Genomic DNA, 27,919 nt, shown 5'->3' with positions numbered 1-27,919 from the left:
ATTGGTCGTTTTGATGTCTATCAGTTGGCATTAAAAGGCGGCGACCTGTCCGCTTGCCGCCGTCTTCGACTGGAGGAGGCGGAGGTGCCGGCGGTTCCGCCGGAGTTGAGACGCTTGGCTTCTCCTTCGTCTTTCCTGAACGTTGTCGAGGAGTAAACGCCGAGTTAGAATTGCCATTAGGAGGGTAATTAGGAGCGACGACCTCAACCGGGTGTGTGGTAGAGAGCTCTCTTCTGTGTTGACTCGAACCGTCGCCGACTTTGTTGACTGGGCTTCAGCGAAGACTGCGGCTTCCGAACGGTTGCCCTGCTCTTTGTTCGAAGCCAAGTTGGGAGCCAAAGGCATGATATAGGAGGAGCAAGCATAGGGTAAAAGAAAGCACCATGGATATCGAAGTCGCCATGTCTACAAGACTGGTGATATATAGTGAGTGCTGTTCACGAGGTTAAGTAGCTCAGGAGTTCCTAAACATATGAGAAATGCACACACATGGCAACGACGGTTCGAGTAAAGACAGAAGGACCTCTCTTATGTGATGCTAATTTGTCTTGTTTACTTGGCATATGATTGTACGCATGTATCAGCTCACTCATCGGGCGGCCCAATGATTTCTCTGGTGCTCAGGCCTTGGATCATCCAACTCCTCTCAGTTCTCATGCTATCTCTGTTTCCTTCCGTGGAAGCAACTCCTTTGTTTCACTGCTGAGCAGAAGTAAATTTAACTTAGGAGAACTAATTCACTGAGATACTGACCTGGCATGCGATCCATGAAGAACTCGAGGTGCGGGAAGTTTAGGTTTCAGTAGCAATCATCATGGACAAGCATGAGGAAAAAAGCTGTCTCTTAGATTCCCTTTGGTGCAGTCTCAGTCTCAACCTTTGTCTTCTATAGCAAGCAATGCGCCTAATTCCGCCATTAATTAGAAAATGCTGGCAGAGTCGTACAATGCGTTGAATAATATTTGTCGGTGGCATCTTTTGTTTTCCTTCTCTGCATATAATTGCCTTCATAACGAGGCAAAGACAAGAATTGACTTTATCGCGTGGGGCTGACTCGGAGAATCTGACGTGAAATGTTGTGCTAGTGGCTATGATCTCTCAGCTGTTTGAAGTACTGTTTCACCAGGGATAAAATGAAGTCAATCTTGCTTTTGTTAGGAGTCAAAGGCAACAAAGAAATAGCATACCAGGATCTTAGATGGTTCATCTGCCGCAAATCCACCTTTTCTAACAATAATCTTTTGTTAGGAGTCAAAGGCAACGAAGAAATAGCATACCAGGATCTTAGATGGTTCATCTGCCGCAAATCCACCTTTTCTAAGCTGCAAGTAAAGCACAAGGAACTCCTTTTTAGTAGCAAGGAAAAATAACACATGATCTACCCTTTCCAAGTCTCTCTAAGATTTTTTTGGCTTTGTGATGAAATCAATAACATTTTATTCACTTCCTAAATAACAATTCATAATGCTATTTAAGTCCAAAGACTGATATCAATGCTTCAAACGAGGCATATGCGCATAGCTTGGAAGAATGGACTTCAAACCTCTAAAAATTGTCCCCTTGGAGAACAAGTTCATCTAAAATGTGGCATATGACATCCCAATGATTTCATGATGACCGAGAACCAGTGACTCCCAACTTTTAATCGGGCCCACCAAGGCAGAAATTTGAGCTTTAGTCCTTTCTCATTTTCTCACCTTTTCTTAGACTTTTTTTTTGGAGGGGACCTTACAGTCACACAAGAAGAAGATATCGTCTAGTCGCAATCTTTTCCAGCGTAAGATCAAATCCACCAACTATTATATGAAATTAATAGCACAACCTTTGTTATGTACTCCATTCCGGCGGCTGAGATCCGACAAAGTCGTTGACCTGAAGCTTAACCTTTTGCACGCATGTCAATATGCCAAACTCATAAATCACCACGTGGCTGCCTTGAACCGGTCAAGCGAATGGAAATGTCGGATTGTCTCAATCAGACGCGTGACCAAGCTCTGCCGTGGGAGACGATATTCTTCATCCTTATCCTTCCCACCTTTGTTTATACGCATGTGGTTAGCTATGATCAGTGCGGCTGACGAGGGCTTGGTGGCTGTTCTTTCATGGGGAATTTCTGCGGGGGTTCTGCTAAATGCGCAAACGCCTCTTCTCCTAGTGTTTCAAGTGAGGAATGCTTCTTTAGATATGTGTTCTCCTTGCCTGCTGCTTTTTTTGCTCCCTGCTTGCTTTCAGTTTGCTTGTTTGCCTCTCCTTCTTCTGCAATCTTTTCATCAGTTATGAAATGAAAACTGCAAGAAGAAAAAGTTGAAATAGAGGCGACAAAGGTGGGAGGGGGAGAGTGGTAGATGATGCTTACGATTGTGGGCAGACCTGATATAGAGTTACATGTAATCTTATATACTGGGAGAAGTTGCGCAGGGTAGCAATGCTTCCAGGTACAGCAGGTGTGAAGCCCATGTTCGAAGCACTCCCCAACCTGCCTGCTTCTCTGGGCCTAGATATGGGATAGTAAAGTGTGAGATTATTCTTAGATCAAGAACAAATTCAGGTGACTAAGCTCAAAAGAAAATTTCCAAAACATACTGAGGGAAGAAATTACGATGTCTTGTCATTAGTTATTTTCTCTATTCATCTGTTTGATATGGCTTTCATGTTCCTTGGAGATGATTGAATGCATACAATAACGCACTATGATTTTTAGGACACGAGCTAATTCTGTCACTAGGTTACTAAATTATAGAAACACAAGGATGTGATTGATGAGGCATGCAACATTAGATTCATAAGCATGCTTCTGATGATAATCTGGGATATGAAATTTCCTAATAGACCATTTGTGATCCATTTATCTTGTTCAAGTTCTTCAGCAAGAAAATTGCTTTACCTGTTGCAACACTTTTCAGCTCCTGTATCACCTTATATATTGTAATGTCTGGAATTCCTTGTGACATTATCTTCTCCTTTTCCATGTACCCAAAAGGACTGCAATCTTAAACGGACATGTGACCTAATAGAAAGCAGATAAACATCACGGTTTACTTAGACCTTTATTTTTAGGCATCAACAAAGAAATAGGAAACCGAAAAGATTAACTAGAGATTAGAAATACTCATAGGTCTAAGTATCTGAATGCTGGGGGAAGATTTCTATTATGGGAGTGCATCAAACCAGACAGGGCACCAACATGTCAGCTAAATCCACTACGACCTAAATTTAAACTGTCTAGGTGAGACTATGTTCTCAATCAACTCCAGTATTCTCTCTCGTCACACATTTTAGAATTTCGAGGTAATCAACATGCTAAACACCATTCCATTGTTAATGTTAACAGTTTAATAATTTGAATTATTTTTCCAATGCAAGAAATGAAAAAGCGATGAACTTCGACAATGAGTTTTTTTTGTTTAAAATAATTTTAGTCATGATTGTCTGATGAACAACACATCAATGTTTGATGATGACTCTGTACAATGTTACTAGGAATTCATTCTTTATATACCTTCATGGATCTGTCTATCACCACATAGTTGGATTTATGCATTCTTCTATTGCATTTTTATTTTGCCACAAATGCCTTACAGATTTTCAAAGCCAATTTCTCTTTATAAAATGGAAATTGTCTCCAAGATCATTCAAATTGAAAGAAACTATGACTCACATGTAATCTCCAGTGAATCCACAGTCCATCCTAAGTAATTTTATTTCGAACAACTCATCCAAGATAATTTCAACAGGTTTGCGAAGTCCTTTTTCATCATTCAAAAGTGAGGCAGCAGCTACTGTGAGTCTGAAGCCCTTCAGCTTGAATGATCTCAAGACTGCCACCAAAAATTTCAGCTCCAATTCATATCTAGGCGAGGGAGGCTTTGGTTGCGTCTTCAAAGGGTGGATCGATGAGCATACCTATGCCCCTACTAGACTAGGAATTGGCATGGTCGTTGCCATCAAGAAACTCAAACGAGAAAGCTTTCAAGGACACAAGGAATGGCTTGTATGTAACCATTGCACCTTCTAGTGGCAAGAGGTTCTTATATGCCTTTTCAAGGTCCAGGTGAGCTTAACTTTCACTGTTATGTCTGCAGGCAGAAGTGACCTATTTGAGCCAGCTTCGCCATGACAATCTAGTTAAGTTAATAGGCTACTGTTCAGAGTCTGATAACAAGCTTCTTGTCTATGAGTACATGCAGAAAGGCAGCTTGGAGAACCATTTATTCAAAAGTATGTTTGCACTTTGTCATTAGCTTCAAGTCCTCTGTTAGTTTCTTTTGCTTCGCCACAATATTAGTATTAAGAAACTAGCCAGCAAACATCTTCTGTCTTCCATGGTATCAAGACTCAAGTTCAAAAATAGACCAAAATAGTCATTAGAGATTTTTTTTTAATCTTTTCTTGAATCCAACTGCATCCAACACGTCTAATGAGTCTTAGTTCAAGTTAACTCATTCCCTATGCTGTTTTAGTAGTACTACAATGGATAAACTCATAATCTGAATGATCTTCTTGGTCCGTACTGATTAATGAATGTAGCTTGTTCTGTGTAGGAGGGGTACAGCCTATTCCTTGGTCAACAAGAGTGAGCATTGCCATCAACATTGCTCAAGGATTGTTGTTCTTACATAGCTTAAAAACCCAAGTCATATTCCGTGATCTAAAGGCTTCAAATGTTCTCCTTGACTCGGTAGTTTCTGCTTGGACAACCAGCACAGCTGATTTAGTATTCTTATTTTAGGACATGATGAATCTTAGCTATCTAAATTACTTGCAGGATTTTAATGCGAAACTGTCAGATTTTGGCTTAGCTAGGAATGGCCCTACCGGAGATAAGAGTCATGTTTCAACTAGGGTAGTTGGAACTCACGGCTATGCTGCTCCAGAGTACATTGCTACTGGTAAGGCCTCCTCGAAAACCATAACGTGCTTCTCCTTGTTGGACATGTTAACTCTGCATTGTTATCAAATCAAGCAAAATTCTGAAACATGATTCTCTGATCATTGTTGCATACAGTTTTGGACATGTATTTCTAATATGTGTGTTGTTAAACCAAGAGTTTTGTTGAGGTCTATAACCTATTAAAGCTATAAATGATGCATGTGTTTCCATGAGAAAAGTTGAAATGTTAAGTGGATTCGGTCAGTAACAAAATGCTACATGATCCAAAAGAACAAAAGAATGTACTTGGACTCCTGAATTGCTACTTGGATTTTGTCCTTCAATTTCTCTGGTTGATTCCCATATTCTATTATAAGGTCTTTGAAATTCGATTAGTCTTATCACCGCTGTAAATTTACTTATACCATCAAAGATACAGCAACACATACAAAATATAATTTCATGATGCCAAAATATATAAAAGCAGTATACTTGTGTACCCTTTTAACATAACCATCTGAATTTTTTGATGAAATAATGCAGTCATCTGTATGAAAAATAGCTTTGCTCATATAACTACTAAATGAAAGTCAACTAGGGGCCAGGGATTGAATTACCTTTGACGATAAGCAGTTCTTGCCACCTTCTTGAACTCTGCCATCAGATCCTGCAAATAATATTTTTAAACAAATGAGAATTGATTCAATTTTAAAATCTTTTTCAGATTATCTTGCATTCAAACCTGTAAAATATTTATATGGCAGGTCACTTGAGTGTGAAGAGTGACATATACAGCCTGGGAGTCGTGTTGTTAGAACTGTTATCAGGAAGGCGAGCAGTGGATGAAGATAGGGGATCCACAGAAGAGGCTCTGGTAGACTGGGCAAAGCCATTTCTAAACGACAAAAGGAAGCTGTTGAGGATCATGGACACAAGACTGGAGGGTCGATACTCGAAAAAGGAAGCCCAGACAATTGCTGCTCTTGCCTTGCAGTGCCTCCATGTAGATCCCAAGAACAGGCCTAACATGATGGACATCCTGCCAGTCTTAGAACACCTCCGAGCACCTAAAGACATGACTGCACCTCGCATACATTCAAAGGCTTAGTGCAGAGCTTCATGTTGCATGCTATGCTAGGAGAAACCTGAGGCAATCCAAGGATGAACAGATAAACAATTTGGGTGCTCTCATAATGTGGTGGTGGTCAGAGAGTCTTCTGAAGCATCACAGAGTCATACAGAGGATAGTGAGACCTGAGCTTGTAATTCAAGGTGCCTTGTTTTACTGAGTATGTCTTAGAACTCAGGAGCCATGATCTGAGATAAGAATTGCTTGTATTTGATAGTATATGGGCATGGAGACAAGCAACAGGACATCTTCATTGTTTCAAGGGCACACCTGCTGAGATAATGACAGACATGAAGTACATATCGGTCTATATATAGATTTCTGAGAAGTCAGAAATAAATGAACAACAGGTCAACGAGAACAAAGATCAGACAGTCATGAAACACAAACACTGACTCAAGTGCGAACAGGATAAGGGTTTCCTACTCTGTGTTGAATGATTTTTTATATGTGGCATTTATTGAATCTTATAAGGACTCACTTTGCCATCATGACCTTCACAAATTCCTCGTAATTAATCTGGCCATCACCATCAACATTGGCCTAGAGGATCATCTTGTCGAACTCCTCATCCATCAGAAGTGTATCTATCTTGAGGTACACAACTGAAAAGCAAGGTTAAGCCCTAAGAATGCAAATTGTTTCCATTGGAGACAGAGTGGTCCAGAATAAGCAAATGGTTTCCATTACCTATTAGTTTCCTTTTTTCACTTTGAACTATAATCCCAAACAAAAATTACAGAAGGTATGCAATAGATGTCTAAAAACAAAACCTACCAAAGAATCAAGAAGTCTTTTAAGAGATGCTCTCGAAACAGGAAGCCAATGGATCACACAGAGTGGACAACAAATAAGGACACAATCAATCATAAAGAGAGCAGAAAACTACTGCTTCCAGTTATCAACAATTAAGCTCATGGACCACTCTCTTCACGTGTCTGCCTCATCGGAGAAATCCAGCAATCTGATTTAGAATTCAAAAATAATCCTGCTTATGTCATAATACTGCTTACATCAAAACATCATCACTGTCCTCTTGATTGTCCAATTCAAACTGTCAAGTACAATCGAATTCATATTCATGTGAAAAGCTTATCGTGCAAAATCAATTACAAGTTTCACAATTACCTCAGGTCACGAAGAAAATATTATGAACATTATTCACTAATATAGTTAAATATATACCAAATCCATCAACTATAAGTTTCTCAATCTGTTCAGGTCGAGACCAAACAATCAACAGAAGCATTTTCTAATAAAAAATGAACATTTACTAAATCATAGTTTCAGGTTGCTAGGCTACTGGCAACCATCTGTCGTTAGAGAAGATAGACACATGATGAGAAGTTATGAAGTCATTAGAGTATGGCTCATGTTGGTGTCAGATTTTCAGATATTCTTATATACAAATATGCTTCTTTTTTTTCCTAACAAGCACTGTGTTATAAATAAAATCTGGCATGTTTAACAATAAGAATTTTCAGAAGTATTTGTCTGGTTAAAAAAGAAAACTGCTTATTCCAACATAGTGAATACTACTTTCCAACAACTTTGATGTCTACAGGCAAACATATATCTACCTTTTGGTTTTTCTGCAACTAATTAAGTGTGCTTCCTCATATAAAGCATCCCTAGAGCTTTGAAGGGCAAAAACTGAGACTGATTAGTCCAAAGTCATGTTCGACCTTGCACAATTGGCTAATTAATTAGTTCAAAACTATTATTTTCTATTTCATTGGATGATATATAATATGTTATATACAGATTACCTATTATATGTACACCAACATGCTAACTACTATGATGCCTCAACAAAAATAGTAGTTGATTTATCAACAATAATATTAATTGATTTATAGCTGATTGGTTAATCAGTTAGATGGTTTATTAACCTCCTCTCAAATATAAAAAAAATGAAAAAGAAAATCGACTGCTGTGAAAGGCAAATAGATATTTCAGACTTGTATTGTCGATAATGATATGTTCTACTTTTCCAACAATTAGTAGTCGATATAGCTATTTACAGGGTGGTTAATGAAAGTAAAGGCGACCGTATAGATCCTAGCATCTATGTAAGAAGTCAATGCTGCCTGATCAAGACACATCCACATCTATCTATGTCATCAACGGCACAGCAGTAGAACAGTGATAATGATTACCATACAACGAGAGATAGCCACGTGCTATCGTGAGTACGCTTCGCAGACAACACGATCAGGATTTATTGAAAGGACATCTACGGCAATATATCTAAAAAGCACCATATTTCAAATCGAAAGAAGAGGAAAATTATTTAAGATTGTGCTCAAGCGTTTGTCAAATAGCTGAGAGACTATCCATTGAAAGAAGGGTCATTCCCAGACACGTAAGATATTCTAAAGCACAGATCACAACACAAAAATATCTAGATGGAAGAATCGAGCAATCCAATTGATTCATCAAGAAAGCATCGAGATCTGATCCTAAGAAGTCTCAGAACAATCGAGAAAAACCAACAAAAAGATATAGGGATTTGAAAACATCAAGCGATCGAAAGAGGGATCTGACCATCGCCATCCTTGTCGAACAAGGTGAAGGCCTCCTTGAACTCCGAGATCTGCTCATCGGTGAGTTGCTCCGCCATGTCTCCTCCAGTCAACGGTGATCGATCCAACCAAAGATAGAGACAATGAGGGACTTCTTCGTCGGGCGAAATAGATCGAGATCCAGAGGAAGAAGCGAGAGGCCTCGAGCGCTTCGTGCCCGAGTTCGGAGGAGTTATCCTGTTTGCTCCCTCCCTCTGCCTTTTATGTTAAGGTATTTTTACATATCTATCCTTCCGAGTTTTGAAATGACATATATATTCTTATGAATTCGAATACAAGTATATATGCCCTTCAACTATATACAAAGAAAAAAATATAAAAAATTTTAATCACCAATAATTATTGGGCGAATTTATAGAAAAAAAATCTTACTTTCTAATTTTTTTTCACAAAACGCTCCTATTTTAAAAAAATTAAAATAATATTCTTTTTAAAATAATTATTTTACCTCTTAGCTCTCGTGCAAGAGTTGCAGGGAAGATGAGATGTCTTACATGACAGAGGAGTGGTTGCAGATGACGATAGACCTTCGTATGAGGGTTGCAGGTGATGAGGATTTAGTGAAATGAGTAAAATGATCTTTTAACATGACCAATGGGATTCTTTCAAAAATTTTCAAAGTAAAGGTACAAGATATTTCAAAAAGTATGAGTTTTTTTTCAAAAATTTACCCATAATTTTTTTATTTTTTAAAAAATATTTTTAAAATATAAAAAAATAATATCAGAAAAATGAGTAAATTCTTGAAAAAAATCTCTACATTTTAAAATTTCTTGCAAGAGTGTCCTTGCTTTGAAAAAATTTCAAACAACACCTTTGATCATATAAAAATATCACTTTATTTCTTTTTTATCAGACCTATCATCATTTATGTCATGTTGTCACCACTTTGCTCATATAACAACATATTGTCACTCACAATCCTTCTCTGCTTATCGTCCTTGCATAAGGGCTAGTCGCTCCCCTTCACCACATACATCAATCCCATCAACTTTGAGCGAGCACTATTGTTAGGGTTAGACCATGTAAAGATGAGATAAAAAGAACAATGGGTAAAATGATTAATTTAAAATTTATTGTTTCAAAAAATTTCAAAGTAGAGATGCTCTACGAGACATTTTAAAAAATAAGGATTTTTTGAAAATTCATCCAAAAAAATTACTACGATATATATATATATATATATAATTACATTAATTATTATTTGATTCCCTAAAAAGCAGATTCTAATTACATTACAAATGTGACGAACCACAGTATTTTGTTGTCAGCAATTCATCCAAAAAGTCAAGTATTCTGATTTGTTTATATTCCAAGAGTGCCGCACTTGCTGTACTGAAATAAAGCTTCTGTGGCCAACATTATATATTTAAATCCTCTAAAATTTACATAGATCTATCAAACATACAATTAAAGATATAATCTTTTCCTACAAGTCCCAAACGGAAGCGACAACCTGCAACACCACCCCAAGAACTCCACCACCAGCTCCTCCACCAAGTCCCTCCATATCACACTCTCCATCCACACCCCTACCCTCGCCACCTCCCAAGTCTCCTCCTCCCACGCTGCGTCCGCCCACACCTCTTCTACGGACTTTGCCATCTCCCGGCTAGCGCTCCTCCACCTCCTCCTCCAGCACTTTCGTCGAACGCCTCCGATCATCCTTACGATCTCTCTCCCCTTTAGCTCGACCACCCACGGCATCGCTTCGATCGACTTGGCAGCGTCCGGTGCCTTTTGTCTGTAACCCTCTCCTGCACAGTTGATCTCTTCGGCATCAGTAGCTCGACCATGGACGTGATGTCTTGGCTGTTGGCGTCTTTGTCTTTGGATTTGCTCACCCACGAAGACGAAACCCATACGTGATGGCTTCACGATCCTGGATCCGACGGCTGTTGTTTCCTTCTTCTCTGCATTGAGATGCGTGCCATGTAACGAAACGCACGCTTCTGTAGCCGGTAAAAAAGGTGGGTTGATGCTTACCATTCGGTGATCTTTTTGACCGATACCGAGGCGACGATATCGCGTCGAGGACCGAGACGGGACTCGGCTGCTCGCCTTCGCACTCCTTTCTTGCATCCAGGCCGTCCGATTTGATCAGCCCTGCCGATCTGACGGAGGAGGAGACCGCCTTCGCCTGGATCTCCGCCAAGCGGACGGCCTCGATGATCCGCCTCAGGGCCCTGAGGTCCTCGTCGCACTTCTCCAGAGCCCGCTGCAGCTCCCGCCGCTGGTCAGCCGCCGCCTCCGGCGTCACAGAAACCGTGATGTCCGGCAGGTCCTCGAGTCCCATCAGCCTGGCCACCAGAGCCGGCCGGCGGAGGGGGGTTTCGGGGGACGCAGCGACGACCGCTTCCGCGCCCGGTTCTCGAATGTCCTGCGGGATCATAGGGCTCCCCGGCGTCTCGCAGGAGCACCGCGAGGGCCCTGTCTGCTTATCACTATCTTCGACTAGAGGGGGCGGAGGTGCCGTCGGTCCTGACGGAGTTGTGACGCTAGGCTTCTCCTTCGTCTTTCCTAAACGTTATCGAGGATTAAACGTCGAGTTAGAATTGCCATTAGGAGGGTAAGAGGGAGCCACGACGGCGGCGCGTTTACCGGAGGTGAGACGCTTGCGGGAGGAGCTGTCACGGTGAACGCAGAGCAGGCGGAAGATGCCGGACATGCAACCGATGGTGGCGGGGCGGTTTTCCGAGCTGACTTCACGGCGAGATGACGACGCTTGCATCGTCTCTACGTTCCCCATCCCTCGCTATCTTCCTTGGCTTCTTCTAAGTTTGCGTAGGAAGCGAAGAAGAAAGATCTGAGACGAAGAGAAAGCAGAGACCGGAGGTGGAAGGCTGGCTTTTGTGGGTGTACAACGAGCCTTCCTCCGCTAAACTCACAAGGATGCCATCTCGAGGGTTCGCCAGCCAACAGACGTATGATTCGACCCGACCAGCACAATCTATTTGATTAATTACATCAAATTAGATGAAGATGATGTATTCATCCAATCACATTAATCATAAACATATGCTCTACATCAGTCGCACGATGGAGACAGAAGGTCCAATTAATAGAAAAGAGCAAAGGAACTGAAGGTCTAATCATGAGAAGGATCAGACGATGGTACGTAGGGCATGTGCAGATGGACGGTACTGATGGAAAGCCGAGCGGTGGTCCATGGTGTCCGGCTTTTGTTGTCATCGATAAAGATTTCAAGTAAGAGGAGGTATCTTATGTCGCTCAGGTCCAGCAAAGATCGCGTTCCTACCTACGTGGCAAGCACCGATTGATCGATCTGAGTTATTACACCTGAAGTATTCAATAATAAAAGAAACATATCGAGGCATATAAGAAAGAAAATATAAAAGATAACAAAAGGAAACTAATTACACGTCGGGTCGAGGTGGTTCAACAAACGGTCCAGCTCGGAAGGCGACCCTTTTTCTTTATGGCGGAGCGAAAGTTAGGTTTGTGAGCTTTGACGTTTCATTGGGTTCCGAGCCTTCTCTCTGGCGTCTGCGAGGAAGAGAACCCAGCAAGAGAGGGGGGAGAGAGTGTCTGTGTGTGTGTGGGGGGGTACCATAATAAGCTTCAGGCATCTACTGGTCAGTGGATTTGGAAGATGAAAACGTGAGAGAGGAAGATGTGATCACAGACAGTGTAGGGAAGAGGAGAGAGGGAGGGGCTGATCACGCAGGTGAATGATGGAAGGCATGGCAGCACTGTGGCACGTTGAAGACTGTAAAGGTGGTATTTGCCTGGGGATTGATGCGGAGATGATTCTAATATGTTGTACGTGATTTACTTATCCTTCGATGTAAGACACCAGTCATCCATGCACCACCATTTGATGTTCTTCGATGCTTTTGTTTCTGGTCCTCAGGCCTCTCTCTCTCTCTCTCTCTCTCTCTCTGGATAGGAGGAATTCCACTTGTTTTTTCTAATTTTTAATTCTCATTTCAAGCTTCATATTAACTTAAACATCAAAGTAAACTTAATATATGTCTTCATGTAACATAATTTTGACATTTACATTAAAAAAAATAGTCCAAATGAGTTAAGTCAAACCAACCTTGATATAAGTAGACTTTGGGTCTCATAGGTGTGGTATTATAAATAAGTCAAGTCAGATAAATCTTGATATACATCACATCAATGATCAAATTTGATATTAACTTATTAAGATTGTTTAAAGTTGTTCTTCTAAAGTCAAATCTCTCATTGTTAAATCATATTCTGATTATCCGATATGAATGTTGATACATATTTAACTAATTTCTTTTCTAAGTTTGTGTCGGGTTGGTATGATTTTAGGCGAATATAGGATTTGAGCTAAAATCATGTAAAATTAGGTATATTTTTACACTTAATTTAGTTTTTTGGTTGGAAGATTTGATCAAGTGCTAAGTTTATGTAAGTGTAATTGCATTATGAATGAGAGATAAATATATATATATATATATATCTATAGCTATTTTATATTGCCGTATGAGACTATCGGATTTGAGATCATGATTAAATATATCTAGTTGACTTGTCAAGTGAACTTCCTTATTAGCACAATTCTGACTATCACATCAATCGAACGAGGTTTTGGCATCGATCAAATAAAGATGATATATTAAATTGATCTCTATTTGATCGTATGATAGTGAAGAGTGTCATATTTCCTTGAATACGAAAGCTTATGAATATGATCAAAATATAAGATGAGGAAAATTAGGAATTGAAAAGATACTTTTTTATTATCTTATCAAATAGAAAGAAACATTCCATTAATATTCTAACTTTAAGTTAACTACAATTTCCAGTAAAACAAGATAAATCAGCTCCCAATAATGAGTTGATCTGTGTACGATCAAATATATTGAATTAATAAATAATATATTTGATAAGCTAACCGCACAACGGGGGTGTAGCTCATATGGTAGAGCGCTCGCTTTGCATGCGAGAGGCACGGGGTTCGATTCCCCGCACCTCCAGTTTTTTGGCTTTTCATTGCCAACAATGCGTTTCCATGCGTATCATATTATTTAAAGAGCTCACCGCCAATAATATCATCTCTGCTAACTTTGTGTGATGGTTTTGGTTCGGGTTCGATGTTCGGGTTTGGGCCCGCAAGATTCGATTTGGAGTCTGAGCCTCTAAAAACAAGCCGTAGCCGTAATTTAGGGTTTTATCCCGCTGCTTCATCACTACCGCCGAGGAGGAAGCAAAAGCAAACGAGCGCGGATAAAAAGAGAGCGCAAACGCGAAAGGCGTAGGGTGGGGGGGAAACATTGCGTCGAGCAGCTGAAGGATACGACCACCGATGGCGCTTCTGCGGCCGGTTTCGCCTCTCCATCTCCGCGGCCTCTTCGTCCACCGCCTCTTCTCCTCTTTCTCCGCCGCCCGCACTCGCCCCCCTCCCCCTCTCTCCTTCTCGCCCTTCCCCCCTTTTCGCCCCCGCCCCTGCCTGCTTTTTACTTCGAGGTCGTCCCTTTTCCTTCTCCTTCCGTTTCTTTCTCGTTCTCGGGGTGTTTTGATCAAGGTTCGGTTCTTTTTTGCTTTCTCGGTAGGACTTTGGCTGTCCAAGCTCCGAGGATCGAGTTGGGGGTGAGGGCTTTCAAGTCGTCGAGCGTGGCTTCCGAGAAGCTTCAGGAGAAAGCTAACCAAACCTACGGTTCCGAGCAGATTCAGGTGATTCCTGCTCCGTTAAACGCCCCCATTTTTGTGCTTTCTTTTCTTTTTTTGGCTCAGCTGTTGTTTTCGTTATGCGAGTGGGTTTTAGGAGTTTCCACTTGTTCGAGGGTTGTAAATGGCTCTTTCTTGCTTCGAGAACGGGCTTCCTAACGCAAAACATTGGTCCGTGTTGGATATGGTGATAAGATTATTTGAAGACATGCGAACTTTGAGCAGATTGAAAATGATAATCGTTCGCACTTTTATGCCTAAAGGAAGTGGTGGACATAGTTTCATTTGACCTAGCGTTTGATGAGGAAAATGCCTTGTTGATGCACTTGTAATGACTTTTTGACGTTGAATGTTAGAAGAAAAATGAAGCACAAGTAAATACAATTAAAGTTCCGGTGATTATTTTCCAACACGAATAATTAGGTAATTAGGTGGCTGTTTCCCGACTGCTGCACTACCATACTATGTGCTTTTTGTTCTGTGATATATGTGGCTAACCTGATATGAATGTAACCTGGTTGCCATTCACATAATGCTTGTTTGGTCATTTCATCTAGTGATGGGAGACGCAACAATTTTGTGTTGTGTGTTGTATGCCAGGTTTTGGAAGGCCTTGATCCTGTCAGGAAGAGACCTGGAATGTACATCGGGAGCACAGGACCCCGTGGTTTACATCATCTGGTAGCTCAATTCTGATTTATTTGTATTTTCTGATGATATGTTTGGTCTTTGTTTTGTTCCCATTTTATTTCACTTTACCTTTCCTGTCCTTCTACCTAGGTGTATGAAATATTGGACAACTCCATTGATGAAGCGCAAGCAGGATATGCAACAAAGATAGACGTAATTTTGCACGAAGATAATTCTGTGAGCATCACTGATAATGGAAGAGGGGTATGAATTTCTTTCATAATATTATTTTATGAAGGCAATGTAAGGTTTTCTTTTTTTTTTTCCTTTAGTTATTAATATTGGCAAAAAATGCAATCTTTTTCTGAATGAAGTGTCCCATCAAAGGTTTATCACTTGTCTGAATGAGTGAACTTCATTCAAGATCAGATGCAAAAGAAGAGGAGAACAATGAAATCAAATCCTTCATAAACTGATGATGGTGTCTAATAGAAATGATGATTCTGTAGAAAACAAGTGTTAGTAACACGTCCCATTTTACAAATTTACCAGAAACACTCGCTGATTACTTAATCGGACATGTACGTTTCTGACCACATTCGAGGGGCAGTATGAAATGAAATATATACTTAGTTATTATCCTCTTTTGCTAATAGCCAACTTATTATTAATGTCACCATCATTTTCTCAGTCAATGTTCCTTGATAAGCATGTTTTTGTTCTGTGCAGATTCCTACGGACATACATCCTGTCACAAAAAAATCCTCTTTGGAGACTGTTTTGACGGTATTCTTGCTCACATTTTCTCTCTTTCTTCCAAGGGACAAAGGAAAACTCATATGTAACTTACAATGGGACTATAATTATATCTTCATTGTTAGTGGACTATTTTGAACATTTAAAATAATGCCTTAAGTTGATTAGCATGGGTACTATCATGTACATAGGGTGCATGTTAATACCTTGGTTTTTGTTTCTTCACAAAAAATACTGAGTTCATTATTTTGTCAATTTTCTAGAATTTTAATGTCTTAATTACAAATACTTGTAGGTCTTGCATGCAGGAGGCAAATTTGGTGGTTCAAGCAGTGGATACAGTGTCTCTGGGGGGCTACATGGTGTTGGTTTATCTGTTGTCAATGCCTTATCTGAGGTACCCATACTCCCATCCTGTTAACTTTATACTATTTGCTGTAATTTCTCCCTATGGTTATTAGGATTCACAATATGTTTGCTTTATTCTTTTGTAGTGGTGCAAATACTGCAATGTTTGTTTATTTAAAGGACATGAAAATTTTCGCAAAATATATCAGTACAAAGGTTTCTTGGTGATGGTTTGTCTTAAATTCTGTAATTTTGACTGTCTATTTCTACAACCCAAGAAACACTTACATAGTTCAATTGACTAATAGGGTGATATCCATGTGATGTGGTCATGCTTCTTAGTCTTAAACATGTTCATCACACACTATCTTGCTTTTGATATGTTGAGTTTTGCATCTATGAGGAGCTACATAGCTGGCATTATTATTGGATTTTGTTATAAACTCCGTTAATGCCACTCATGATTTATCTTCTCTGTTCAAGTAGCTTTGATTTGCGATCCTCTCTATTAATAGTTTCAACTTTCAAATAGCCTTTAAGTTGTGATGTGCTTTCTTAAACGACTCAGCCAATTAGATATTTTACAACACCTCTATGTGCTATATTTCACAATATGATGAATGGGGCTTTTCAATTTTGAGTACAGTTTAGTCAAGTTTGTGTTGTCTTGTGTAGGCACTAGAAATAACAGTATGGCGTGATGGAAAGGAATACCAGCAAAATTATTCACGTGGAAAGCCAGTGACAACTCTGACATGCCAACCATTGCCAGTTGAAGTTACTCAGAAGGGAACATGCATAAGGTTTTGGCCCGATAGAGATGGTATGCTTCTTCTTTGTTTTCTTCTCATTCCAAAGTGGCAACTCACAATTGATGACTTTACTGTTGTATATGTCGTTTATCTTATGTATTTTTTTTTTTTCATTTTGAATGTAGTGTTCACTACTTCCATCATTTATGACTTTAACACAATTGCTGGACGAGTTCGGGAGCTTGCTTTCTTGAATCCTGAGGTATAAATTCTCCAACATTTTTCAGCAACACATTTTGTCATATATGAAGTTCTTTATTGTCCTTGACATTTAAGCTAGTCTTCATTGTAAACAGAAGTTGACTAACTCGAACATCAATAAATTTTCAGCACCCAAACTTAGTTGCTTCAAGCACCAATGTCTTAGCTTGGGCTGGTCACTCCTGTATTTGTTTGTGCATGTTCATGTGTGAGGAAATGAGAGATGGGAGTTGTTTTCTTACACCAGCAGGACCTGCTACTTCTTGTCCACTAATACAGTGTCAATTGGTAATGCAATTCTTTAGATATATTTGTTTTACATAAGAGCAACCATGTTGGATTTGCCATGGGAAATGAGTGATTACTATTTTCGAGCTTGGTGAAACCTAAGTTTTATTATCTTATACGTGGTACGATATAAAGTAAAACATGGGCCTAGTCTTCACTGTGCCTATTGCACTTCATCTGTGTACCATTTAGCCTGTCAAAGCTTTGTTACATTGTGCATAGTACTTTTTGGGACTGCTGAAAAGTCATCACAAATGCTTCTCTATGCCAAAATGTATACAGGTTTTCTTGGTGCACTGGCATCTCTATTGTGTTGATTGATGTGAATGTGGCCCATATTTGCATTATTTCTACTGTATTTTTGTTTGTAATTACCAAAAACCACATGCATCGGCAATTTGGCACTTTAGTTGTGCGGGTATGCTAAGTTTTGCAGTGGTTATGTGGGCTCTACATTGTGATCTCAAGTAGGGTCCATTCATATGTGCACCATATTGGGCACCTTGAAGGTGCCAGGTGAGTACAATGTTGTGCCTCTGATCATCATTATATCCTGTTTACTTGATTCTGCTAATTATTGATGTTTTTATTAAGTGATAAGAGTAATCATTTCCACGTGTGATATAAAGTTCAAATACCTGCATGAACATATTAATCATTTTCTTGTACTGTATTAATTGCAGCTTACTATTGCTTTGAAAAAGGAGGGTGACTCAAAAGAACAATACAATGAGTATTGCTACGCGGGTGGCTTGATTGAGTATGTTAAATGGTTAAATACTGATAAGGTTTGTACTTTTTACCTTATGAAGTACAATTTATGAATACTTATTTTCCCAGGGCATTCATTCAATGTATTGACAGTGTTCTCCCTCATATTCTATCTTTCCTTTAGAGTAGGTTATCTGAATGTGCCTTTTTTGTGTGAATGTATGTCAAGAACTCTAGCTTTCCATTGTAATACTAAAAGAAAGGTATGTTAATTTTCCTAGTTCGTTTCTAACATTTTGCATATACAAATAAATATCCATTTAATAAGAATTCAATTTTATTAGATGTTGTTTTGATATAATCCTAGAAGTGGCTTATTATTCTGTTGAAGTGTCTTTCCTGGTCCATCACATAAAGAGCATCCTTTTTCAGGGGTCTAGATAATTAGGACTACAAGCCCAAAAAAATTTAGGAAGTTATTTGAGGAAGTTTAGATGAATTTCTGGTTTCAGTAGGGAAGACCAAACAATGAATTATCAATTTTGTGATCACTTGGAGAGAACCAGTTACAAGTAGTAAAACTGTTCATGGTGCTGGGTGAGAAATATATATTATGTTGCTGTTAGAGGTAGAAGGATCGGGAAAGATATTGTAGATACAGTGGGCCAAGACAAATGGTCCACACCTTAATGTAGTATGTAGACCTTGCTGCATCTCAACAGAGGATAAATTAACTCACCAAACTTATGTAGTTGCTTATGAGTTATGACTGTTATTGCGGTTATGAGCTTAACAAGGATATATTTTCCACTTGCATGTATGATTGGCTCATTTCTCTTTCCCTCTGTTGTTGGCTCAGCCCTGCAGGGGATGTCAAGCACACTGTAGAATCGATGGGGCCACATAATTCCCTATTTTCTATCATATGCTAATATTCCTTTTCTGACTTCTTCTTGTTCTTAATTTTAACATTGATTGTCTTGTTTTCATTTGTATAGTTGAGTTGAGTGAGAGGGGGATGGGGGAGGGGGGATGAAATGAACTTGTTGATTCATGTCATTTCTGTAACTTTTAGTTACCTGGTCATTGAAAATCTGTTTCCACAGCAATCCCTTTAATATATATGCTGAAATTTCATCATTTTCTGCAGAAACCAATTCATGACACTGTTGCTTTCAGAAAAGAAACAGATGGAGTCACAGTTGATGTAGCCCTTCAATGGTAAAGTACTTTCTTTCTTGCATACTGCTATATCAAGATTAAAGTCTTTAATCTCCTTTGTCAATTTCTTTCAGGATGCCCTTAACATGCCAATAATCTGTTCATTCTTTTTAATTCCATTGCTTATCTTTTTCTCTTGCTGTATTTGTGTTGCTGGTAATTGATGCACTTTGTTTTATCAGAAGAATATGTTCTAAGCTTCATCCATTAATGTTCTCAATCATGAATTGGAAGCACCAGGATTAGGTTCTTACTGTCTCCTCAAACAGGTGTTCTGATTCATATTCGGAGACAATGCTTGGATATGCTAACAGCATCCGCACAATTGATGGTGGCACCCATATAGATGGGATGAAAGCTTCATTAACGAGAACTATCAACAACCTGGGGAAAAAGTCCAAAGCTATGAAGGTATTTAATTTTCAATAATTGATTCATGTTTCTATTGATAGAATATATAAAGGGATGCCTTCAGGTATAATGGGTGGAGAGGGTCAATTCAATATGAAAAACAGATATTATCTAGAACAGTTCAGCAGAAGTTAGACTGTGGTTGTTTCTGTAGCTCTTTGTAATAACAATTCTTTATAAAGGCAGGAATTCAATTTTGGATAAGTTCTGTTTCCTATCACCTGCAGACAAGCTTTATTTGATCAGTTGACCTTTCATATCATGAATCATATTTTATTTATTCTACAAGTTCACCGTTCATCCAACATGTTCATAAGCAAGGTCTTCAATTTCGAATAATACCGTCCGTACCAGTCTGCCAGCAGACCGGTACATGGACCGCTCGCTACCGGGTGACATATATATATATATATATATATATATATATATATATATATATATATATATATATATATATAGGCGACGTCGTCTCATTTTTTTTGCGACATCGGCCCGTGTGGGGAGAAGAGAGGCGACGTTGCAGATTTTTTTTACTTTTATATATAAATATATATATAAATAAAAGATTTTTTTACCTATATATATATATATATATATATATATATACCGAGTGGTATACCGAAACATACCGCTCAGTATATCATATCGAGCGTATCTCGAAACTCCGGTACGGTATGATATTTCAATCCTAAGTGAGAAAGTCTTCTGATAATTTCTTTTAGCCTGGTATTAGGTTCCATATAATGGTAAAAGAAAGTTGAGTAACATATGATGTTTTTCAAAAGAATCATGGTGGAATTGGACTAGGGTAAATTCCAAACATGTGAATTTTTGTCTGGTCACAATCAGTGTGATTTTTACCCAATAGAAAAATTTGATGCCTTTTTTTTTGTGGTGGTGCAATTTGTGGTGTATGTTAAAGTACTTTTTATATTTAAATGTCAACCAGTAGATGTTCTTTTTATATTTATATGTCAGCAATTTGGACTTTTTTTGTATATTTTTGTGCTTTACAATTTATACAAAAGATCCTGTGACAGGATAAGGATATTAGCTTAAGTGGAGAGCATGTAAGGGAAGGATTAACATGCATTATTTCTGTAAAGGTTCCAAATCCAGAATTTGAAGGACAAACAAAGGTACTCTTGACTTTGTGCTTGGAAAAGTATTTGAAGTGTCTTCTGTAGTTTCTTTCGTTTCATATATCTGACTAATGCTAGATGGCACGTTGCTTGTTAATATTGTATCTTATGTTCTTATGAGATAGACAAGGTTAGGGAACCCTGAAGTACGAAAAGTTGTTGAACAATGTGTTCAAGAGCATCTTACCGAGTACCTGGAGTTACATCCGGACGTGTTTGAGTCAATTCTTTCTAAAGCTCTCAATGCTCTGAAGGTATATATTTTTTACTGTTGCATGTAATATTGTTGCTTTGTTAGTTTCATCGAGAACATTTTCACTATTTATTAATGCTGACATTTTAACAGCAGCATCATTTCTCGAGATAACTTGCTTTTTAAATAAAACATGCATTTTATATTGTTGCTACTTCAGTAGAGATTACTCAAAATGATCACTTGTTATATTTGTTATACAATTTTTGTTGTTTTACATATAATTGTAGAGTTACACTTTTTATGTAGGCTGCCATGGCAGCAAAGCGCGCTAGAGAATTGGTGAGATCAAAAAGTGTGCTGAAATCTTCTTCCCTTCCTGGAAAATTAGCTGATTGTTCATCTACAAATCCTGAAGAATGTGGTAACTGTCCATGTGTCATGTTCAATTTGTGATTGAAGTTTACTAGATTCAATTATGGATTTTTAAATTTCTTATTTGCTGTTAAAGTGTGCTTATCATGCCAAATATTGGTATTAAAGGTGGTTTTTTAACAATATAATGTAATTTTCAAAAGTTCAAATTTTAGTACGTTGATGTTGCTAATCCACTGTTGGTGCTTGTTCAGTTGCTTGGTGCCTTCTTCTGCAACTTGCCTCTAGTGTTGTGCCACAATTCTATTTTTGAGATATCCAACATCTAAGTGAAATTGAAAGATTAGTTTTGGACGATACTTTTAGTTTCAACTGCACCATCCCCCAAAAAATCTTTGGAATCATTTACTGACTTAACCATGTCTTAAACATATATTTCAACAATTCGTGTATAGTTTACTGATATTTCATTATTCTTCAGCCTATAAAGTAGGACAGATCATTATATTTGCTCTTGACATATCCATGAAAACATTGGGCTCTTGTTTCACAGTGCACTCTTGACTTGTTTCTTAAAAGAAATATTGGGAGGTTGTTAGTTGACAGCCAAAACAATTTAACCAGTCTGTGATGCTTACCTGTTCATTTGTCATAGTTGCTATCAGAAGGATTCATTAAGTAGTAAAGGGGATGTATTAACCATGGAGACACTTGTTAGGAAACTCTGTAAGACTTCCATGCCAGTACTGTTGTCTTCTTTTCTTATGCTGTAGTATCTTGGCATTGTTGTTTAAGTGCGTTTTCTTAAGATGTATCCTTAAGTCTTCCACTTGTAATGTAGAACATAATGTTATGAATTATGGATTTAAAACAAATGAAAACATCAAGAGTGGCTTTAATGTGAGAATTTTCTGGCACTTCTCCTTTATTCTACTGTTTCCAGTATTCAGTGTCTTGGTTGTATTTCTTGGTATTGCATTTTCTACTGTTGCTGCAGCAAATTTCATTCATTGATCTACAATTTCTTTTTCTTATTTACTCTATTGATCAATATTTTCAGAGATCTTTATAGTGGAAGGTGATTCAGCAGGTGGCAGTGCCAAGCAAGGTCGTGATAGGAGATTCCAGGTGAAAGTTCAATTTCTTTTATGACTGAGCTTTTATTAGTAAGGACAGAGAGAGGATATGATTCTATGCATGTTGTTTGAATTATTTTATGACCCTTTGTCGTAAATTTACTAAAACAATTTAAAATGTTATGTGTTGTTCTTGTTTCCCTTCTGAAAGATGCATGTATATATACCCTCTCCGTAAGTCTTATGTTTTGGTCCAGTGCATTGATCTGTATTAGATTAAGTCCCATCAAGTGATGTTTTTCTTGCAATCATATTTCAAATGTTGATAAGTGATGACAGACTACTGTCATGAGCAGAATTCCACGTATGTCATGAAATATGGATTGCTTGACGAATCATTTGGGTCCATTAAAGTACATTATTTCAGATAGGGATGTTGAGCATCTAATGTTGAATATTTACCTGTCTGTCATTCCTTTTGATGATCACTGTCAATGTTTATTTAATTCAGACATGTCTATTTCTTGTTGTATTAAATATCTTTCTATCATGTACCAGCTCAGAGTCATTTTTCATGGAGTCGGTATCTTTTTATCACGTAGCAGTGTGGATTCATATATTGTACCTAGCCTTCTGCTTATCAAACACGAGTTTCTACCTTAATGCCATTATGTAACAACTAATTGTATAAAGTGGGGACATTGAACACTTCAATCGGGTTTCTGAATTGGAAGAACTCATTATGTTATGTATGCATTATGAATTTAAGATGTGCCACTAATTGGTGAAAGGATAACCTTCTTATCGTTCACTTTATGTTTACTGTAATTTTGCAATTTTGAGTTGCCTACTTTATTCTATATGAGAGTTTTCTTTTACCTGATTGTTCTCTTTGTTTATCGGGTCATAGTTCCGTTCATCACTTTCAGTTGTAAATTATTTGCACTAAACACTCCTAAAATTTGAACCATCTCAACAATTCTTGCAGGCTGTTTTGCCTTTGAGGGGTAAAATACTGAACATTGAAAGAAGGGATGAAGCAGCTATGTACAAGAATGAAGAAATTCAAAATCTCATTCTTGGCCTTGGTCTTGGTGTAAAGGTTGCATCTGCACACTTCCCGTGGATTTGTCAGCATCCAAACATTCTTGCTGATCAGAATGTTTCATTATCCAGGGGGAGGATTTTAGGAAAGATGCCCTTCGATATCATAAGATCATCATTCTCACTGATGCTGATGTGGATGGTGCTCATATAAGAACCCTTCTGCTAACATTTTTCTTTAGATACCAGGTGCGCTGTAGAATGCTACTGTTAGGGATTTAACAGCCATGTTATTGTTAAATTCCAAATTCCAAATTCCATATAGGTAGAGTTATAACTGTATGATGAACGCTGTTGCTGCAGAAAGCACTCTTCGATGAAGGTTGCATCTATGTTGGTGTTCCTCCGCTTTATAAGGTGCACACTCCACTTTCTTGTGTGTACAAGAAATTTGCTATAAATCTTTTTTTCCTTCAATTTCTTATCTAATCATCAAGTATCAGGTTGAGCGTGGAAAACATATACACTACTGTTATGATGACACAGAGCTCAAGCGCCTCACAAAAACCTTCCCTACGAATTCTTCATACAATATCCAAAGATTCAAAGGTAAACAGAGAAATAAAAAGCAAAAACAGAACAATCATAAGAAGGAAAGTGTTTAGAGGCATTCTGAACCTGCAAATCATTTGATGTTTCTCATGTATGCTGCTGTCGCTACTTGTATGTCTGCTGCCAATCTTCTTTGAATTTTTAAATGGAAGCTAACATGTATGCTGACCATATCATTTATCAAAAGTTTCTGTTGGAAATCTGATTTTGTAACAAATACTGGTATCTTTATCTTTTCCAAAATATCCTTTTTGAACTTCTTTATAGAACAGAACAGATTGTTCTTTGGAATGCCATGTTACTGCATTTTTATGTTTTTTCCTTGTGTGTGTTTTTAGAAAGGCAGTTTGCATAAACAACGATACCATGGTGCAACCAGAACTGCATTCTTCACGCAACCAAATTAGTGAATATTGCTGAAGATGTACATAAATTAAATACTTGACCAAGTTATTTTTCTAATTGTCCCTCATTTGAGTTTTTTTTTCTTTGCTTTCTTGTTCAGTGTTATGTCTCACTTAAAATGCAAAAATGGTGCCTTATTTTTCTCTTAGTCTCCTTCATGGCATGCTACATCTACTTAAACAAAGTTACAATTTCATTTACCAAGTTATGTCACATTCTATAACTACAAGGAATATCTGTCCTATGTCCTCTTTTAAAAGACTAATGACACATTCATTATTTTGGAAATAATAGGATTAGGGGAGATGATGCCATTACAACTCTGGGAAACTACACTTGACCCAGAGAGAAGGCTACTGAAGCAGTTAGTAGTGGAAGATGCTGCGGAAGCTAGTGTTGTGTTCTCTTCACTTATGGGCACTCGTGTAAGTAAACAGATGCTATGTTAAAGTCTTGTTCTGTCTGTGTTTAATTTGGTAAACTAATTGTTAACCATTTTATTTCATTTACAATTGAATATATTGCTGCTTGAGGTCCCTAATTTGTTATCATTTTCTTTTAGGTTGATGTTAGGAAGGAATTGATACAGAACTCTGCAAATATGATCAACCTGGAACACCTCGATATCTGAGGATGACTCAGTAACATGTCTGACTACTCTGTAACTAACTGGCCGTATGCCTTGCCCAACTATTTTGGTCCATTCGTGTTCCATTCCTTTGGTTGGCTTAATTGGTGTTTTTGTAGGGAAAGGAGCAAATGGAGATTGTTGGCTACTTAATAGGTTTGTACTTGTCTGTAGCTTACATATATTTCTTTTAGTGAATCCTTTTGTTACGTAGCCTTTATTATCTTTTCCCATTATCTTTGTTTCCATGTAGGTATATTCTCGGCCTTTGTTTTGGTTTGAGAACTAATGAAAGCATCTTGTCTTCCTTGCTTCCTCATTTTTTACCTTATCATAATGATGTTATCTTGGTCAGTATTAGTTTTGCATTATGAGAACTGCAAGAAATAACATATTCATCATAGATTTGTCTTGCTTGTCTTTGGTTCATCTGGATAGCATATAATAATCTTTATTTTTTTTGTATTCGGCAGAATTAAGACTGGTTTGGGCTTCAAGTGCAGATTGGACAAGTATGTGTCTGACAGAGTCCGATAATATTACTTTTACCTTTTGCTGCCAAGACTTTGAAGAAGCCTTTTGCCATTTTACCCTCCTCTGTTTGTCTTATGTATTATCATGGATAGTTTTTGAACAATGTTGTACTTTTCCCTTATTTCAAGATCTTCCTTTTTCTTTCTTTCTATCACATAGGCAGTTATTAGTTCAGTTGGTCTTTAGTATATTTACTTCAAGAGATCTTCCACACCAGCAGGAAAGCAAGGAGTCAAGTGTTCAGACCAACTGTTCAGGTTCTGCTATGTTGATCAGATATAATGTTTTTGCTCTATCAAGATGTGATCATCTGACAGGCTCATGGCCTTACAACTCCTATCTACTATGTTTCTATTTCAAGTTGATTTTTTTTTTCTTGTTTGTTTAAATGGGTAACTAAATGATATTCCCATGCTTATCATCTACTGTTGTTTGCCTCTGAAGAATGCACTTAGTGGATCACCTGCCAACTGTTTGATTATTTACCCGCATGATAACCTGTTCCTTATGTGCAGATTGTCATCAGTATTCCTTAATGCTGTGGCGCCGCTGATCCTCATTTGCTAGTTGGGAGAACAGAATGAGCATGTTATCTGTTGCAGAAATCTCATCAGATCCACCCTTCACTGGCGCCACAGCATTTGACTTCTTTGATCTGCCTACATGCGAAAAGGTTTCTTAATTGTTGACTTCTTTGATCTGCCTACATGCCTTGGTCAAAAAGGAGAAGGGTGTCGGTATGGTTTGTTGGATCAAGTAATGCATGGATGAATACTTTTTCCATCACATTAACTGATCTAGATGTGTGAGTGAATGTATTCTGCAAATGAGTAGCATTAATTCGTCGCCACTTGCAGTCTCTGCATTTTTTGGTTGCCTGTCCCAGAGAAATATTGTTCTTACACCGAGAAGTGTATTGCAGTGAGCTAACTTTTCTTCATCTGCATATTAAATTTGCATATTTTGGTACACCGAGAAGTGTGCCAAAGCTCAAGCCTGCATTTATTACTCTTCTCAAAATGCAGATGACCATGGTCGGATGAATTTACTAGACCAGCTGATATTTTCAAGGTAGAAGCAAAAGGGAAATTAATATATGTAGCCCGAGGTGATCATGTTGCAATCCCAAGGTGGTGGCAATGGAGAGCTTGGATCTGTTTGACTTGATTCAGGTTAGTCATATCTAGAAATGAATGGAACCCTTATGATCAGATTGAGACATAAAAATTAAACATTGAAATTTTTTGGTATTTAAATAGGTATGTATGGAATTCATTTTAAACCCATCAGGAAGCACATTAATTGCATCAGTAGAAAGAATCAACTGATCACCTGTAAAGGTCTCACAGTACACTTCTCCTATTCCACTTATTTTAGAACCCTGTTTCAGAGATCATGGTATGAAGAATGCCATTTATGTAGAATGATCATGGACAAGAAATGGATCCCTGTGTGTACATGGCAGACAAGGATCAATATCAAGTCCATTGCATACCAATGGGCAGCATTTTCCATTGCATGGCAGCTGATTTTTGTAAATGTGATTACAGATATAGGAATGTTTCTGCACTTTAGATTTGATTTGTATCAAGTATCTTTGCATCCCATAGTGCAGGTAAATGACATAAGGTGGCAACACAAAATGAGTGGATAAAGAACTGTTTGCACCATATCTTTGTCCATATCACTACCAGTGCTCTCTCTCTCTCTCTCTCTCTCTCTCTCTCTCTCTTCTTTCATTTGATTACACTTTGTAATGACTTCATAAAGAATTAAGTGCAAGAAACAAAAAAAAACCAATCTCCTTTTTTTTTTTTTTTTTTTTCTTTTTCTGAAATTGTTTCTCTAAATCACAATTTGTGATGCTTGTATCTGATCTAGCTTCAGCTGCCCCAATGAGGTCTTTGCATGCATCTGTGTTTTTTTCTATATGGGATCTTTTGTCCATGATTGATATCAAAGATAAACTTGATCTAAGACTGCTGATTTAACAAGCTGGTCCAATTAGGTTGAGAAGATCTCATGTTGGATTTGGTCTATATCATCTCAAGTTAAATCAGTGGTCTATTGATTGTTGCTATATGACATGGTTTTAAGCTACTGACCAACTCTACTGTGTGTTACTACAACCTGATCCTAAGGCTTGCTCTAATAAACCAACACAATCTAAGGCAAGCAGTGTTAGATAGAGTCAATGGTTTGAGTAAAAAAATTCAAATTTGGGAATGCTCATGCCTTTTGTCAGTTCCTGGATGCAAGGAAGTGTGCAGAGAGATGAAATGAA

The 27,919-nt window shown here is 38.1% G+C and overlaps 4 protein-coding genes and 1 non-coding gene across 20 annotated transcripts; 3 read left to right on the top strand and 2 right to left on the bottom strand.

Moving 5' to 3' along the window:
- LOC135586930 (uncharacterized) lies at nucleotides 1-8,739 on the bottom strand. Of its 9 annotated transcripts, none has more exons than XR_010501532.1 (5): nucleotides 5,613-5,750; nucleotides 5,488-5,537; nucleotides 1,188-3,007; nucleotides 754-1,114; nucleotides 1-664 (listed from the first exon to the last, which is right to left on the bottom strand). XR_010501532.1 is itself a non-coding variant. In XM_065169803.1 (4 exons), exons 1-4 carry the CDS (start codon nucleotides 8,601-8,603, stop codon nucleotides 2,179-2,181), a joined length of 330 nt encoding a protein of 109 aa, XP_065025875.1. In that variant the 5' UTR covers nucleotides 8,604-8,739; the 3' UTR covers nucleotides 1,699-2,178. The 9 variants fall into 9 exon arrangements, 3 of the variants coding, with proteins under 3 accessions (XP_065025875.1, XP_065025877.1, XP_065025876.1); XR_010501530.1 differs by having other exon boundaries at nucleotides 2-1,114; nucleotides 1,188-1,322; nucleotides 1,544-3,007; XR_010501531.1 differs by having other exon boundaries at nucleotides 2-1,114; nucleotides 1,188-2,494; nucleotides 2,885-3,007.
- On the top strand, nucleotides 2,040-6,309 carry LOC135650458 (probable serine/threonine-protein kinase PBL3). Its single transcript, XM_065169802.1, has 6 exons — nucleotides 2,040-2,163; nucleotides 3,735-3,991; nucleotides 4,083-4,218; nucleotides 4,542-4,678; nucleotides 4,766-4,889; nucleotides 5,635-6,309. The coding sequence occupies exons 1-6, from the start codon at nucleotides 2,103-2,105 to the stop codon at nucleotides 5,976-5,978; spliced, it is 1,059 nt and encodes a 352-aa protein (XP_065025874.1). The 5' UTR covers nucleotides 2,040-2,102; the 3' UTR covers nucleotides 5,979-6,309.
- A 1,255-nt stretch (nucleotides 8,740-9,994) lies between the features above and the next one.
- On the bottom strand, nucleotides 9,995-11,432 carry LOC135651409 (uncharacterized). Its single transcript, XM_065171474.1, has 3 exons — nucleotides 11,186-11,432; nucleotides 10,571-11,104; nucleotides 9,995-10,497 (listed from the first exon to the last, which is right to left on the bottom strand). Exons 1-3 carry the CDS (start codon nucleotides 11,331-11,333, stop codon nucleotides 9,995-9,997), a joined length of 1,185 nt encoding a protein of 394 aa, XP_065027546.1. The 5' UTR covers nucleotides 11,334-11,432.
- A 2,052-nt stretch (nucleotides 11,433-13,484) lies between these two features.
- Nucleotides 13,485-13,557, top strand: TRNAA-UGC (transfer RNA alanine (anticodon UGC)). Its single transcript has one exon. It is a non-coding gene; the product is annotated as a tRNA-Ala (tRNA).
- A 203-nt stretch (nucleotides 13,558-13,760) lies between these two features.
- Nucleotides 13,761-25,995, top strand: LOC104000608 (DNA gyrase subunit B, chloroplastic/mitochondrial). Of its 8 annotated transcripts, none has more exons than XM_018819539.2 (24): nucleotides 13,761-14,047; nucleotides 14,134-14,254; nucleotides 14,849-14,929; nucleotides 15,029-15,142; nucleotides 15,608-15,664; nucleotides 15,930-16,031; nucleotides 16,658-16,805; nucleotides 16,920-16,996; nucleotides 17,967-18,071; nucleotides 19,145-19,215; nucleotides 19,485-19,626; nucleotides 20,667-20,765; nucleotides 20,894-21,022; nucleotides 21,271-21,385; nucleotides 22,397-22,464; nucleotides 23,401-23,514; nucleotides 23,589-23,705; nucleotides 23,820-23,873; nucleotides 23,960-24,065; nucleotides 24,768-24,898; nucleotides 25,036-25,121; nucleotides 25,221-25,257; nucleotides 25,355-25,451; nucleotides 25,575-25,995. In XM_018819539.2, exons 1-21 carry the CDS (start codon nucleotides 13,887-13,889, stop codon nucleotides 25,102-25,104), a joined length of 2,181 nt encoding a protein of 726 aa, XP_018675084.2. In that variant the 5' UTR covers nucleotides 13,761-13,886; the 3' UTR covers nucleotides 25,105-25,121; nucleotides 25,221-25,257; nucleotides 25,355-25,451; nucleotides 25,575-25,995. The 8 variants fall into 8 exon arrangements, with proteins under 8 accessions (XP_018675084.2, XP_018675082.2, XP_018675083.2 ...); XM_018819537.2 differs by having other exon boundaries at nucleotides 25,036-25,134; XM_018819538.2 differs by having other exon boundaries at nucleotides 25,036-25,148.
- Nucleotides 25,996-27,919: the final 1,924 nt, after the last annotated feature.

The sequence above is a fragment of the Musa acuminata genome, chromosome BXJ3-10 (genome assembly GCF_036884655.1).
Source record: "Musa acuminata AAA Group cultivar baxijiao chromosome BXJ3-10, Cavendish_Baxijiao_AAA, whole genome shotgun sequence".
In the NCBI taxonomy this organism is placed as follows: Eukaryota; Viridiplantae; Streptophyta; class Magnoliopsida; order Zingiberales; family Musaceae; genus Musa; species Musa acuminata.
The sequence above is the reverse complement of the archived record's forward strand: the minus strand, read 5'-3'. Positions and strand labels throughout refer to the sequence as shown.

Coding starts and splice junctions, on each gene's coding strand:
- LOC135586930 (XM_065169803.1), bottom strand. CDS start 8,603: ATGAGCAGATCTCGGAGTTCAAGGAGGCCTTCACCTTGTTCGACAAGG. Junction 5,538..8,546: donor GTTCGACAAGGATGGCGATG/GTCAGATCCCTC, acceptor TATTATTTGCAG/GATCTGATGGCAGAGTTCAA. Junction 2,495..5,487: donor AGAACTGCTTATCGTCAAAG/GTAATTCAATCC, acceptor TCCCATATCTAG/GCCCAGAGAAGCAGGCAGGT.
- LOC135651409 (XM_065171474.1), bottom strand. CDS start 11,333: ATGGGGAACGTAGAGACGATGCAAGCGTCGTCATCTCGCCGTGAAGTC. Junction 11,105..11,185: donor CCGCAAGCGTCTCACCTCCG/GTAAACGCGCCG, acceptor GATAACGTTTAG/GAAAGACGAAGGAGAAGCCT. Junction 10,498..10,570: donor GTCAAAAAGATCACCGAATG/GTAAGCATCAAC, acceptor ATCTCAATGCAG/AGAAGAAGGAAACAACAGCC.
- LOC104000608 (XM_009422692.3), top strand. CDS start 13,887: ATGGCGCTTCTGCGGCCGGTTTCGCCTCTCCATCTCCGCGGCCTCTTC. Junction 18,072..19,144: donor AATGGTTAAATACTGATAAG/GTTTGTACTTTT, acceptor CATTTTCTGCAG/AAACCAATTCATGACACTGT. Junction 23,706..23,819: donor CATTTTTCTTTAGATACCAG/GTGCGCTGTAGA, acceptor CTGTTGCTGCAG/AAAGCACTCTTCGATGAAGG.
- LOC135650458 (XM_065169802.1), top strand. CDS start 2,103: ATGGGGAATTTCTGCGGGGGTTCTGCTAAATGCGCAAACGCCTCTTCT. Junction 2,164..3,734: donor CTCTTCTCCTAGTGTTTCAA/GTGAGGAATGCT, acceptor TAATTTCAACAG/GTTTGCGAAGTCCTTTTTCA. Junction 4,679..4,765: donor CAAATGTTCTCCTTGACTCG/GTAGTTTCTGCT, acceptor AATTACTTGCAG/GATTTTAATGCGAAACTGTC.